Below are 14957 nucleotides of genomic sequence, written 5' to 3'. Positions count from 1 at the left end.
GGGTGGCAGCTTGAAAGTGCTGGCATAAGGGAGAAGTAGAGATCCACATGAAAACACACGTGACACAAGCAGTACATTGATAGAATTACAGAACCCCCTGCCCCTCAAAGAGTAACCCAAATACATGAGCAGACCCCAAAGTAATGGTCAGATCTGGTAACACTGTCCCCGGGGGACATCGCCATGTACTGAGCGCTCATCCCCTGTCATCTCTTGTACACCCACCCTGGGGAACCCGCTTGCAAATCCCTGCCCCGGGGGTTCCTGGTTAAATACAGACCCCCCGGTTCTAGGAGCCTCAGTCTCTCCCCAGACACAGAACTGCCCGGTCCTGCCCGCTGGGGAGCGTCTCCATTAACAATCACCATGACACTGTCACTGCTCTGCTCCCTTTTCCTACTCGCTGCCCCATCAGGTGAGTATTTCATGGGACCCCGAGAAACACTGAGGTGGGGAGTGCACCGGTTCCAGGCGAGAGTCAGCTCTGTTCTTTTCCCCAGGTGTCCTCTCCCAGGTGCAGCTGGTCCAGTCCGGCCCAGGAGCGGTGAAGCCCGGGGAGACCCTCACGCTGAGCTGCGTTGTCTCGGGTTACACCATCACCAGTGGTTACAGCTGGCACTGGGTCCGGCAGCCCCCAGGGATAGGGCTGGAGTGGCTGGGACGGGGATATTACAGCGGTTCCACCTGGAACACGAACTACGCCTCCTCCTTCCAGAGCCGAATCACCATCTCCACTGACTCCTCCAAGAACCAGTTCTCGCTGCAGCTCCGCTCGCTGACAGCTGCAGACACCGCCGTGTATTACTGCACCAGAGACACAGTGACACAGAGCAGAGCAGGGACCGGACAAAAGGGGGAGCGGAGCCTATATAGAGTTTCATGCCTCTGTGACGCTGATTAATATAGAAAAGCAGGAGACCCACCTGTCCGCTAGATGGCAGTAAAGGGACAGCCTCTGCTTTCACTTGCACGTGGTGAAAATTCATGAAGACAGAAATAGAAACCAGTGAAGAGTGATCGCTTCGTGAAAACGTGTCTGCACACAGGTGCTGAACTGATTTACATTCTGACGGTTTAATTCAGTCCGTGTAAATTCTCCCTGCTGACTTTCTCATCCCATCTTTCTGCTAAAAGCAAACGGGGTGACTGTGTGCAACACACACACCGTGATCTTGTGTCCCTGTAGGAAGGAGTTTGACCTCCCACAATCAAAGCACGGGGGGGGGGGATTAGTAACCCTATAAAATGTTTAAAGTTCTTTGCCATGGTCTCCCTGTCACCAGCCACATTCATCCTCACACCAAACCCCGTGTCCTTCCATCCAGCGCAGCTAATAAGGATACAGGAGCCCGGACACCCCCAAAACAAGGCTCATTCACCCCAGCGATACACACACACAAATCTTCCCTGGTCTGGACAGTGTCTATTCTCTTTCCAGCTGGGAATATGTATTGACTTTCCAGCCATTGCTTCTCTCTCTCGCCCTCTCTACCGAGCTCTCTTAAGGGCGCCACTACCATGTTACCCGAGCGCCTTGCAATCTGCACTGAGCCTCACAGCGCTTCTAGGAGGCTGGTACGTCCGTATTGGGAACTGAGGCAGGGACACACTGTGATCATGTATTTTTCTATCGTAGGTAATTTTATGGCTCCAATCACCGCAGTATCTGAGCCTCACACTCTGATCAATGTATTTCCCCTCACCACACCCCTGTGTGGCGGGGCGGGGGGTGCTGTTATTCCCATTTGACAGAGGGGAAGTGAGGAGCAGCCAGGCTAAGTGACTTGCTCAGGGACGCTCAGGGAGTCTGTGGCAGAGAAAGAAATGGACGCGGACACTGTGACATGGACAGGATTTCCAGTGGGGGTTGGAGAGGACTGGACACATCACAGAAATAAAACATTAAGCGGCCACAGGGAAGGTTGGAACAGGGATTTGGTTTGAAGCCGAATAATGAATCCGGGTTAACGTCCCCATATAGTCAGATTAGCTTCAAAGCTGGTGTGTCAGTGCAGGGGCTGGAGCAGAGATCGTGGTGCCAATTCGCAGTTATTTCACTGAGAGATCCTAGGCATATACCCCACCTCCCCTCGAAAATGACCCATCCCCAGCCCTGGAATAGAAGATCTCTGAGACTATTTAAAGTCGCAGAAACCCTTCTGCCAACGTGTTGTTCCGGAAGAGAAGAGAACTGTCCATAATCCTCCAGAAACTGAGCTCCTTCTCCTTGGAAACATAAGGGGGAGATTTGCGAAGATGTCTAGGGGATCTGGACCGCCAGTTCCCCTTAATAACGTAATAGAGCCAGCTAACTGCCTGCCCGGCTACTCCTGTGCATCCCATCAATAGCCAATCAACGGGCGTCAATAATCAATAACTGTTGAGTTTGGGAAGCACCGGGGGAAGTGTTTGGGGCTTTGAAACAGGGAAAGGTACCGAATAAGAACAACTGAAGTTCCTGGGCCCGAAATTCGACTTATTCAGAGCGTCCTTTGGCTACACAAGTGAATGAATTGACACCAGAAACTGATGAGAGATACAGTGGTGAGGTGTGAGAGTTCAATTCACTATGGAGTTTTCTATTTTCCTCCTCTGCCGCAATCGGCAAAGTGTGTGTGTGTGTAACACACTCTGTCCAGTGTCAGCACAGAGAGGCAGCCCCCGCCCCCCCCCCGTCCTTTTTATCATCTCTCTCTCCCCCTCCCCACACCCTTCCTGGGGCGCTCCCACCTTATGCAAATCCCCGCTCCGGGCTCTGTGTTGAAGTAGCGGCCCCGGGGCGCCCAGACCCGCAGTCCCCAGGCCCTGAGCTGCCCCTTGCGAGCTCTGTGTTGTCCCCGCCTAGTGCACAATGGACTCTCTGCTCCTCCCGCTGCTCCTCCTGGCTCTGGCCCCGGGTGAGTGTCGGCGGGAGGCTGCGGGAGGCGGCGCTGACTAGGGGGGAAGGTGGGTTTGAATCTGACCGATCCCGGCTTTTCCCAGGTGTCCTGTCCCAGCTCCGGCTCCAGGAGTCCGGCCCGGGGGTGCTGAAGCCCGGAGAGACGCTCACACTCACCTGCACTGTCACCGGGGGCACCGTCACCAGCAGCTCCTACTGGAACTGGATACGCCAGCCCCCGGGCCAGGGGCTGGAGTGGATGGGGTACTGGACCGGGAGCACAAGGTACAACCCGTCTCTCCAAGGCCGAATCACCATCTCCGTGGATTCCTCCAACACCAAATATTATCTGCGGCTGAGCTCGCTGACAGCTGCAGACACCGGCACCTATTACTGCGCCAGACACACAGTGACACAGAGCAGAGCAGGGACCGTACAAAAAGGGGAAGTGGATTTTAAACAGAGCAGTGAAGCCAGTTCAGCCGGGAGTGCTGGGTGCTGACCCGTCCCCTGCACACAGACTCTGTGTGTGTGTGTGTGTGTGTGTCTGTGCGTGTGCCTCTATGTATATGTATGTTTGTATCTGTGTGTGTGTCTCTCTCTCAGAGAGAGTGTGTGTGTGTGTTTGTCTGTATCTCTCTGTGTGTCTGTGTTTTCCTTTTAGGCTGTGGCTACACTTACACTTCAAAGCGCTGCCGCGGCAGCGCTTTGAAGCGCTAAGTGTAGTCAAAGCGCCAGCGCTGGGAGAGAGCTCTCCCAGTGCTGTCCGTACTCCACCTCCCTGTGGGGAATAACGGACAGCGCTGGGAGCCGTGCTCCCAGCGCTAGGGCTTTGACCACACTGGCGCTTTGCAGCGCTGCAATTTGCAGTGCTGGAGAGGGTGTGTTTTCACACCCTGCTGTAGTGCTACAAATTTGTAAGTGTAGCCAAGCCCTTAGGATCATATTGGCTGATGTTCTCCCAGAAGAACATTTCCTCGCTCACACTGCAGCTCCTGTTCCAGTGGGTAAATCGGCACCAAAGAGTCGAGACTTCTGTGTTGTCATCAAATCTCTCTGACATTTACCTAGGGCAGTGGTTCTCCAACTGGGGCTGCCAGTTGTGTAGGGAAAGCCCCTAGCGGGCCGGGCCGGTTTGTTTATCTGCCCCATCCACAGGTCCTGCCGATCACGGCTCCCACTGGCCACAGTTCACTGCTCCAGGCCAATGGGGGCTGCGGACAGTGGCATGGGCTGAGGGGTGTGCTGGCCACTGTCTCCCGCAGCCCCCATTGGCCTGGAGCAGCAAACCATGTGCCGGACCTGGGACGGGGCAGGAAAACAAACCGGCCCAGTACGCCAGGGGCCTTCCCTGCACAAGCGGTGGCCCCAGTTTGAGAACCACTGATCTATAGGAACCTCGGTATCCCCCCAACCACAGAACTGCCCTGTCCTGGCCACTTCCTTCATCCTGTGAAAACAAGAATGAAAACTGTTGCTTTTCCTTTCCCTGCTCTCACCTGGGAGTGTCTCTGGGAAAGGAGGGAAATAGGGGCCGATCCATAGATATGTTCTGGGATTCATTCATTCCTCTCTTTGTTTCCCTTTGCCCAGGTGTCCTCTCTCAGGTGCAGCTGGTCCAGACCGGCCCTGGGACGGTGAAGCCCGGGGAGACCCTCAGTATCACTTGTAAAGTCTCTGGAGTCTCCATCAGCAGCTACTATTGGAGCTGGGCCCGTCTGCCCAGCGAGGGCTCCAGGCACCAGCGCTCCAAGCATGTGCCTGGGGCAGTGAGCTGCTGGGGGTGCCCTGCCTGTCCCTGCGAGGGTGGCAGTCAGGCAGCCTTCGGCAGCCTGCCTGCGGGAGGTCCGCTGGTCACCCAGAGGCAATTCGGTGGCCGAAGCCACAGACTGGCGGACCTCCTGCACAGGGGCAGCTCTAGGAATTGCACTGCCCGAAGCAGGGTAGCATGCCGCGGGGGGGCGCTGTGGCGGTCACCGGTCCCATGGCTCCGGTGGACCTCCTGCAGACGTGCCTGCGGAGGGTCCATTTGTCCCGCGGCTCCAGTGGACCTCCCGCAGGCATGCCTGCGGATCGGCCACCGAACCCGCAGCACCGGCGGACCCTCCACAGGCACGGCTGCAGCAGGTCCACCCGATCCGCCTGCTGCCCTCACCAGAGCCGCCTGCCGCCCTCCCACGGCACGCCGCCCCAAGTGCGAGCTTGGCACGCTGGGGTCTGGAGCCGGCCCTGGCTGGAGGAGAAGGAGAACCAGCGTAAACACGAGGAGAACCAGTGCCAGTGTGAGCTGGAGGAGAAGGACAAGCAGCATAAACATGAGCTGGAAATGGCCCAGCTGAGAAGCAGGGAGGCCCCGGCTGCGGTGAGTGAGGGGGGACCCAAGCCTACAAAGAGCTTTGATAAGAGCTTCCTGGCCTGGCGTAAGGAGGGGGAGGACATAGATACCTTCCTGACGGCCTTTGAGAATGCCTGCGAGCTGCACCGGGTTGACCCTGCAGACAGGATCCCGTTTCTCACCCCCTTACTGGACTCCACGGCGGTGGAGGTGTACAGCCGAATGAGAGGGGCGGAGGCAGGGGACTATGAACTGTTCAAACAGGCCCTCCTCTGCGAGTTTGGGCTGACCCCGGAGATGTACCGAAAGAGGTTCCGGAGTCAACATAAAACCTGTGAGGTCACATACCTACAACTGGTTAACCGGGCGAAGGGGTATGCCCGCAAGTGGACAGCTGGGGCCCAAACTAAAGAGGACCTCCTTGACCTATTCATACTGGAGCACCTGTATGCACAGTGTCCATCCGACCTGAGGCTGTGGTTGATGGACCAGAAGCTGGAGAACCCGCAGCATGCAGGCCAGCTGGCCGACCAATTTGTGGACAGTCGGGGAGGGGATGGCAGGGAGGAGTCTCGAAGGAGCAGGTCTGCCTCAACGCAGAGAGAGAGTCACCATGGGACCTCCCAGCATGGGCCTATGAAGAACCCCCCCAAAGGGAAACATCCAGTGTCAGGTCCATCCGACCCACTCGAGGGGACCCACGAGACATATGGGCTGCTATCACTGTGGCCAACGAGGCCACATACGGGCCCAGTGCCCCAAGCTCAGGGACAGATCGAGCAGACCCAACCCGCTGAGGGCTGACTGGATAAAGACCCAGTCGGATGAGGGGCAACATTCCCAGGAAAGGGGGGCTGGCCGCGCACCACCTGGGAAGGAGGGAACAGGGCCCCAGGTCTGCTCCTCTGGGGGGCTGGATGCTCCAGACTCCGGGTTTTTGGTTTACAGGGTGGGCACAGGGTTGCCCCTCCGGAAACAGTGCCTTGTTCCCCTGGAGGTAGATGGGAGGAAGGTCACTGGGTACTGGGACATGGGCCCAGAGGTGACGCTGGCCCGGCCCAGAATGGTGGCCTCAGATCAGATGGTGCCTGACACCTACCTGACCCTGAGGGGTGTGAGCGGGACCCTATTCAAGGTGCCTGTGGCGAGGGTACACCTGAAGTGGGGGGACAAGGAGGGCCCCAAGGACGTGGGGGTGCTCCCACATTTGCCCACGGAGGTGTTAATGGGGGGGGGACCTCAAGGACTGGCCAAGCAATGCTCGGGGTGCCCTGGTCGTGACCCGTAGTCAGAGTCGGCGCAGGGCACTGCGCTCTGACAACGGGGAAGGTACTCCGCCCGAGGCGCAGGACCCTGACCTGGTGGGGAGGGAACGCCCAGGGACATGGCTCAGAGAGGCTGTGGCCGCAGACCCAGCCGGTGAGAGAGAGCAGGTCCCCATCCCTGTCCCAGCTGCTGAGTTCCAGGCCGAGGTTCAGAAAGATCCCTCCTTGTGGAAGATAAGGGACCTGGCCAACCTCAGTGGGGTACAGACCATGGGGGGAGGTGGCCGGAAAAGGTTCCTGTGGGAGAAGGGGTTCCTGTACCGAGAATGGGCTCCCCCAGGGAAAATGGAGTCAGGGGGGATCAGGAGGCAGCTGGTGGTACCCCAGGAGTATCGCCACCAGCTGCTGTGCCGGGCCCATGACATCCCCCTCGCAGGACACCAGGGAACCTGACGTACCCAGCAGAGGCTGCTACGGAGCTTTTACTGGCCTGGGGTCTTTCCCCACCTCCGGCAGCACTGCCGCTCCTGTGACTTCTGCCAGAGGGGGGGGAAGGCCCGGGACAGGGGGAAGATGGCTGTAGGACCCTTGCCCAGCACAGAGGAACCTTTTCAGAAGGGGACCAAGGTCAAAAGGAGGGCTCTGAACCAAGAGAGCCCGAATCACTGCCCCCCAGACTGGAACGCTGGGAGAAGGCCCCAGCCCAGCTTGAACCCCACGGGTACTGGGATGGGGAAAGGGCACGGGCTGCATAAGCCTTCCCACCTGCAAACTGCGAGTGCCCTTGAGTCCCCCCGACCTAAAGGAGGGCAGGAAACTGGACTGGCCTGTGGTAACTCTTCCCCCATAACTGGGGGGATCCTGGGGCATCCTTGGGCATGTAGGTGGGTTCGAGCTTCCCCAGGTCACTGGCTGGAGTGACCCCGCTCAGTTCGGTCTCGAAGTGGGGAGAGGTGTGAAGAAGTGGGACTGTTCTTACTGGGGTCTGTGAATGCTGGGTTGGTGCCTCAGTGCCCCCTGTGCAGTTCTTAAGTATCTAGCAAAGCAAAAGGCCAGTGCACCTGAATGCCTGTCTCCAAGCAGCTGATGGCCTGGGCCCCTCCTCTGCAAAGGTGCCAGCTGAAGGTGTTGGAGACAAAGAGGTCAGGTGACCTCCTGGCCCAGGAAAGAAGCTGAGCAGAGAGGAGGGGCTGGAGGGGGTTGGGCAGACTGGAGCTGGCTGGGGAAGGAAAGGAAGCACAGACGGGGCTCTGATCCCCCAATGGGGGCTGTGGGGCTCCTGGGGCCCCAAGATGGACCTAACAGGGGGGATCATGTTATCTGAGCCTGCAAGACCTGTGTTGGACTGTGTTCCTGGCATCTAAATAAACCTTCTGCTTTACTGGCTGGCTGAGAGTCCCGGTGAATCGCAGGAAGCCGGGGGTGCAGGGCCGGACTCCCCCACACTCCGTTACAGATGCATGAGACCCGGTGTTTGGTGAGTATAGGCTGGACGAACAGATAGATTAGATGGGGTGCACCGGGATAGATAGCTAGGTTACGTGTACTGGGTAGAGAGAGGGGTGTATGAGATGGAGAGATGAGTGGTAGAAAGATGCGCACTCACACAGATGGGGGAGAACGGAAGCGAGAGGGAGAACCACCCCCACAGAATTTCACACCCGCCATGACCACAGCCACACTCTGAGGGAGTCACTCTTCCCCACACACCCTCCTCCCCCGACCCCCACACACGGAGGCCGCTGCTCTCCTTTCCCAGGCATTTGTCTCCCCAAGAAGCTGATCGGTGGCTGTGGGGCTCACTGGCTCCCCCCCCCCCCGCCAGACATGCCAGGGGCTTGGTGGCTGGTGCTCTGCGCGCTCTGTGTTAAAATTATCTAATACACAGGTTAAGGAGGGAGTATAAGGCTTAAATTATTTCAGTTCCTTTCCCCGCTTCGCTTCTCCGTGGGAAACCCCTTCCAAACCCGGCGGCTGCAATAGGCAGTAACGGCCGTGCAATTTGTTTGTGCAGTTAAGGGCTAGAGCCCCACCCTCCTTTATCCTCACAGCGAGAATTTACCCTCCAGCTCAGCGAGCAGTGCCACTGTGGGTACTGTTTGTGCTCATTTTAGCAGCTTGGAAAAGTGAGGAAATATTTGGGAACCTAGAAATTATGTGTTTTTGATGGTAGTGTATCTATTTCTGTTTGTCTGTATAAACCTCCTTAGTATCCATCTATCTATCTATCTATCTATCTATCTATCTATCTATCTATCTATCTTTCTTCACAGTCGAATCCATACAATGTTCCGTGATTATAAGCTTATCTATTTCTATGTTTCTAATCCTCCACTCGCTATTCACCCATTGTTTTTTCACGGTATTATCGCTCTATCCATCTGCAATTTTCCCCTCTATTGTATTCTCTCTCCAACTTTCCTCCATTGTCTTAACCGGCAACTTGTCTTTCTTTCTCTCTTGCTTATATGACCCTTTTCACCCTAGTGAGAGTCCATAGGTATGAACAATGATCACTGTGGTTTTTCCATCAGGTGCCCAGTCCCAGATTCAGCCGGTCGAGTCCGGAGCTGCTTTTAGAAATGAAGGGGAGTCAAGCGAGAATATTCAAAGCAAAGATAATAAAATAGGAATAAAACCACCAACAACGAATCCTAAAACAACCAAACGCCAAAGAACAAAACCCCTCAAACACACCCCGGCACTTTCTAACCAGCAGTAACACATTGTACTGAGAGGGGGTCCCCCGTGTTTCCTTTAATTCACTTGTAAGTTTTTAGGGACACATTGAGAGAGACAGAGAAAGAACTTGTTACAAACAATGCCCCCTCCACACACTTTTAAACATGAAAATGGGGGATCATTTATTTTACAGCAGCAAGCGAATTGCAATTTCTCAACATGCCCAATCGGTAGCTTAGGGAAGGGAGGGTTGTGCATTTGTGAAGCGACAGAAGAGACAGAAGGGGTGTGTGTGTTTAGTGTGGACAAGGTTTTCATTCTTATTAATGGGTGGGCGTAAAGACTGCGGGGAGAGGCGGGAAATCTGGGGTTAACAACCAGCTGAATTGAAAACTACAAATGGCCTCCTCTACACGAGGAGGTTAGCAGCAGATGTTAGCTAACACGTGGTTAAATAGCACTTGTTTTGCAACTAGTGAGGCCAAGGCTAGAGAGGCTCACAGGAAGCCAAACACACACACACAGAGTAAGTCTGTGTGAGGGAAGAGACTGGCATGCACTCAAAGGGAGGGAGAGAGAGATCCAGAATCAATCGAGCTGTGTGTGCGGGAGGGGAGTGTATTCACCCTGGAAAGCTCATGCTCCAATACCTCAGATAGTCTATAAGGTGCCACAGGACTCTTTGTCACTTTTTACAGATCCAGACTAACAGGCTCCCCCTCTGATAAATTACAGGAGTGTGGACAACTCCGGCCCTGTGATTTTCAGAGCCCACCAGAGTTTTCGGGGGTTGTTAGCTCAGAGGCTGAACTGGAGAGATCTGATGCTATTTTATCTCCTCTTAAAAATGCTGAAGTATTTCCTCGCTGGCCTGAGTCTGACCCTGGCACCAGGTGAGTGTTTGTCTCTCTGGGGCGATGTTTGCATGGCGGGGATAGCGCAGGGAGATCCTTCGCTCCCGGGAGCAGCTGGTTCAATGTTTGTTTGGATTCTCCCATCCTTCTCTCTAGGGCTGCTTGCCCAGCTGCAGCTGGTGGCCTCCGGTCCTGGCGTGGGGAAGAGCTCGGAGTCCCTCTCACTCACCTGCGCTGTCTCTGGTGAATCCATCACAGCCAGTGGCTTTAGAGGGCATTGGTATCGGCAGGTCCCAGGGAAAGCACCGGAGTGGCTGGGTCTGATATTCTGGGATGGGGACACGCGCTACGCCCCATCCCTCCAAGGCCGAACCAGCATCTCTGCAGACACCGCCAGGAACCAGTTCTCGCTGCAGCTCCGCTCGCTGACAGCTGCAGACACCGGCACCTATTACTGCGCCAGAGAGACACGGTGACACGGAGACAGGGAGGTCTGGGACAAAAAGTGAGCGGCTTAAAATGATCACTGGGCCCATGCAGGCCGATAGAGAGCCCCATGGAGGGAAATGCCGCAGGCAGGGAAGGGCTTGTTTTGCTGTTGAACGCTGCAGACAGCTGAGAGAAAACAACAAAAGCAAATAAAAAAAGCAAACCCCGACCCACCCCCAATAGCAACAATAACAACGCAACAAATAAACCCCGAAGTAATCAACAAAGCGGATAATCAATAAACAATAGGAAATAACTACACACCAGAAACAACGGCCAACACACAAATCAATTCCCAACACACAGAATTCAGTTAACAAACACTTGGCAACAAACACTGACCAATAACAATGGGACAGAATTAACACGTGATCCTGAATGTTTATTTAAATTCACTTGCAACTCTTTTTAGGGGAACATATTTATTTAGAAGGCTCCAGATATAAAACATACAACAAACAGAGCCGAGTGTAAATCAGTTTTTCCCATGAGAAAACCCCCCTGAAAGCTAGAGGAGATCTGTTGTTCTAAAAAAATCAATAAAACTGCGAGTTTTTAACCTCTCCAGTGTCTAACTCAGTGATACATGAAGAATTGGGGAGCAGAGAAGGAGGGTACTGGGGATTTCAAAGGAGGAGAAAGGAGCTAAGAGTCTGACTCCCTTTGGGGTTTTATTGGGATTTGAGTGCCTAACTGCCTTAGGTACTTTGGAAATCCCAACCAAGATCACAAGCAGGGGGTGCTGGGGAAAAGAGAAAGAGACGCAGATAGAGACAGTGTGTGTGAGAGGAAAAGCACCCACACAAGCATCGAGAACGTAAATAGGGAAATGTTATTTACTCCTTCTCATAACACAAGAACTAGGGGTCACCTAATGAAATTAACAGGCAGCAGGTTTCAGACAAATAAAAGGAACGTTTTTTTTCCACACAAGGCACAGTCCCTCTGTGGAACTCTTTGCCAGACGATGTTGTGAAGGCCAAGACTCTAACAGGATTCAAGAAAGAATTGGATAAGTTCATGGAGGACAGGTCCATCAATGGCTATTAGCCAGGCTGGGCAGGGATGGTGTCCCCAGCCTCTGTTTGCCAGAAGCTGGGAATGAACAACAGGGGATGGATCACTGGATGATTCCCTGTTCTGTTCATTCCCTCTGGGGCACCTGGCATTAGCCACTGTCGGGGGACAGGACACTTGCCTGGATGGACCTTTGGTCTGACCCAGGATGGCCCTGGCCTGTGTCTTTGTACAATACTAAGAACAGTGGGCGCTGAGCCCCTGGCCCCTCCCCGGCAGCCTCAGGTCACAGTGCCGCCAGCGCTGTGGGCAGCAGGGCTGAGAGCTCCTGCCAGGCAGCGCAGATGTGGAATATCGGAGCCACCTATAGAATTGCCACCTGTCCATGATTTTCCAGGATCATCCCTTTGGAAATCTGTAAGAGTGCACACTGACAGCTGATCAGTTTGGGCTCAGGATCATCCCCTATCTCCCAGGTTTTTGCACCTCAGAGATTTCAACCCGAGCAGTGTGAGGTCAAGGAGAGGGACTTTGCAGAAGAGAGGAGGTATTTTGTCTTCCTCTGCAGCATGGGGCACAGGTCACTTGCCGGAGGATTCTCCGCAGCTTGAGGTCTTCAAACCACAATTTGAGGACTTCAGTAACTCAGACATAGGTTAGGGGTTTGTTACAGGAGTGGGTGAATGAGATTCTGTGGCCTGCATTGTGCAGGAGGTCAGACTAGATGATCATAATGGTCCCTTCTGACCTTAAAGTCTATGAGTCTATGAGTTCCGAACAGCTGGATGAAGACGTACAGCGTCTGGCTACTTACCTACACTGCTTCTCTGGCAGGTACTGGTGGATCCTGCAGCAGAAGACAAGGAAGACCGCTAGAGGGCTCCCCCCCACCAGACTATTTATGTAGGGTTAATACCCGATCCCGACACGTCACAGAGCGCAAACTTTTCTATGAGTGCGTCGTGCGAGCTACAATTTGTTACAGGTGTCGGCGGAGGTTTGCAGCCCGAGGCTCACACTTCAGCCGACTCGCGCGAGCTCCGCTGGGTCAGCGGCTGAACTGGAGATTTTTGACACCTTCCAAATGATTAAACGTGTCTTCCTAGCGCTGGCCCTGGCGCCCTGTGAGTCTGTGTGTGTCTCTCTGTGTGTGGCTGTGACGGGGGGGGGCAGAAGGAGCCTTTGCTCTCCGGGCATCACATTCAATGATTATTTTGGACTCTCCCGCCCTTGTTTCTAGGCGCCCTTTCCCAGCTGCAGCTGGTGGCCTCCGGCCCTGGGGTGGGCAAAGTCTCCGAGCCCCTCACACTGACCTGCGCTGTCTCCGGGTTCTCCATCGATACTCAGTATTACGACTGGTACTGGCTCCGTCAGCCTCCCGGAGAAGGGCTGGAATCCATGGGATGGGTCTATCCGTATGACGGGGATACCGGCTACGCCCCGTCTCTCCAAGGCCGAGTCACCATCTCTGCAGACACCGCCAGGAACCAGTTCTCCCTGCAGCTCCGCTCGCTGACAGCTGCAGACACCGGCACCTATTACTGCGCCAGGGGAGACACGGTGACACGGAGACAGGGGGCCTGGGGCAAAAAGGGGGCGAGCCACACGCTTCGCCTCCCGGAGAGAAGGCACCTGACTTCGCCCCTGCGATCCGCCCCCTCCCGCTGTCACTTGAAGGAGCCGCTTTGTCAGAGGCCACCAGGAAACTGGAGAGAAGGAGAGAAAGAGGAAGCACCTGCGCGTGTGAATGGGCAGGAGAGAGACTTTGTTACAGGCGTCTGGCAGTTCTGGAAACCCCAGTCTAGGCCTGAGATTGCAACAGACTCTCCTGTCCGCTGAGCAGCTGGGGTGCCTCTGAGAAATGACTGGCAGTTTCCTGGCTGCGCTAGCCCTGGCCGTATGAGAGTGTGGTCTGTGTGTGTGTGTCAGTTTTTCCTGGTGGGACAGACCATTTGTGGGTATGTTTCCACCGGTGTGTGACGAGCTGTGTTAGTTCCTGTTTGCTGAGAGCATTTAGGTGAAAGAGTCTTTGTGCATGGACCTAGATCCTTCGCTCCCCGGAGTGGGCGGTCTTTATATTATTATTTGGGAATCCCCTGCCCGTGCTGGCAGTCCCCCTTTCCCAGCTGCAGCTGGTGGGTTCGGGTCCTGGCGTGGGGAAGGTCTCAGAGCCCCTCACACTGGCATGGGGCGTCTATGGGGCATCTCTCGAGACCGGATTTTCCTGGTCGAGGTCCCGAGTGGATCGGACTGACGAACTGTGATGGGGAAACACTCTCCGCTTCCCCAAAACACCACGAGCATTTCCAGAGACATCCCCCCACCCCGAACCGGGTCTCCCTGCAGCTGAGCTCCCCTTACAGCTTCAGACACCGCCACCTAATAGTATGAGACAGTTACAGAGCAAGTGTGACACACTCACAGCAACACACACACACAAAGGCACCATCTCACGGTGCCCCCCACAGACACAGACACACCATCTCACAGTCAGCCATCCGCCCACCCACACGCAGCCACAACCACCCCACCCCACCTTCATAGAACCAGAGGGTGAGAAGGGACCGCAAAGGTCAGGTGTTTAGCTCTTCTCGTTACCGGCTTGTAGCGTGAAACAGGCAGCCGGAGAGAGTAGGACACACACGGACACTTCAGCACCCACCTTGGCACAGCGTCCAAGCCCTCTCACAGGCAGACACAACCCCCAGCTCGCCTACAGTCACACTCACTCACACAGGCTGAGCCTGGCACCTCTGGGCTCGCAGTGACAGCTGTGAAAGTACAAACATTGCTTGTGCCCCAGCACCTTTTTCATTACAAATTAAGCACTGCACTCACACCCAACTAACACACTGTCAGCCCCCACCCACATATTCACACCCAAATCCACAATGTGCCTCACCCACAATCTCACACCCACAGTCACACCCACCCACGAGCAAAAATATCCCACCTACACCCACTCCCCTCCCCAGTACCACTCAGCCTCTGACTGCCAGATGCCCGGACTTGACAACAGGGGATGGATCACTGGATGATTCTCTGTTCTGTTCACTCCCTCTGGGGCACCTGGCATTGGCCGCCGCCAAAAGACAGGACACTGGGCTAGATGGACCTTTGGTCTGACCCAGATGGGCCGTTCTCATGCTCACTCTCAGAAACAGCCACCAACACCCGCAGAGTCTCATCCGCCTCCCCCCTGCATTACCGGGCTGTGTCCTGTTTACCCCCATCCCATCCCGGGCCCAATTTACTGCTCACCCCGGGGTCTCCTGCATCACTCTCTTCCCTACACAATCTCCCCGTCTGCCCCCTTCCACCCGCCTCTATCTCAGCGACTCCTCCGCTCCTCCCTGTCGGAATCTTCATGTTCCTCCATCCCCACCTCCTCCCATCCCACGTTCCCCCCACCCCACTGGCTCTGGGTGCCCCATTCC

At 55.3% G+C, this 14957-nt stretch overlaps 1 protein-coding gene across 1 annotated transcript; it reads left to right on the top strand.

The window, feature by feature from the left end:
• The first annotated feature begins 314 nt into the window (after positions 1-314).
• On the top strand, positions 315-10490 carry LOC123347726. The gene is made up of 5 exons (XM_044984954.1): positions 315-415; positions 501-820; positions 2997-3326; positions 4522-4594; positions 10288-10490. The coding sequence occupies exons 1-5, from the start codon at positions 367-369 to the stop codon at positions 10488-10490; spliced, it is 975 nt and encodes a 324-aa protein (XP_044840889.1). The 5' UTR covers positions 315-366.
• The last annotated feature ends 4467 nt before the right edge of the window (positions 10491-14957 follow it).

Source organism: Mauremys mutica, chromosome 13 (assembly GCF_020497125.1).
Source record: "Mauremys mutica isolate MM-2020 ecotype Southern chromosome 13, ASM2049712v1, whole genome shotgun sequence".
In the NCBI taxonomy this organism is placed as follows: domain Eukaryota; kingdom Metazoa; phylum Chordata; order Testudines; family Geoemydidae; genus Mauremys; species Mauremys mutica.
Note: the sequence above shows the minus strand (reverse complement) of the source record. Positions and strands in the feature narration are given on the sequence as shown.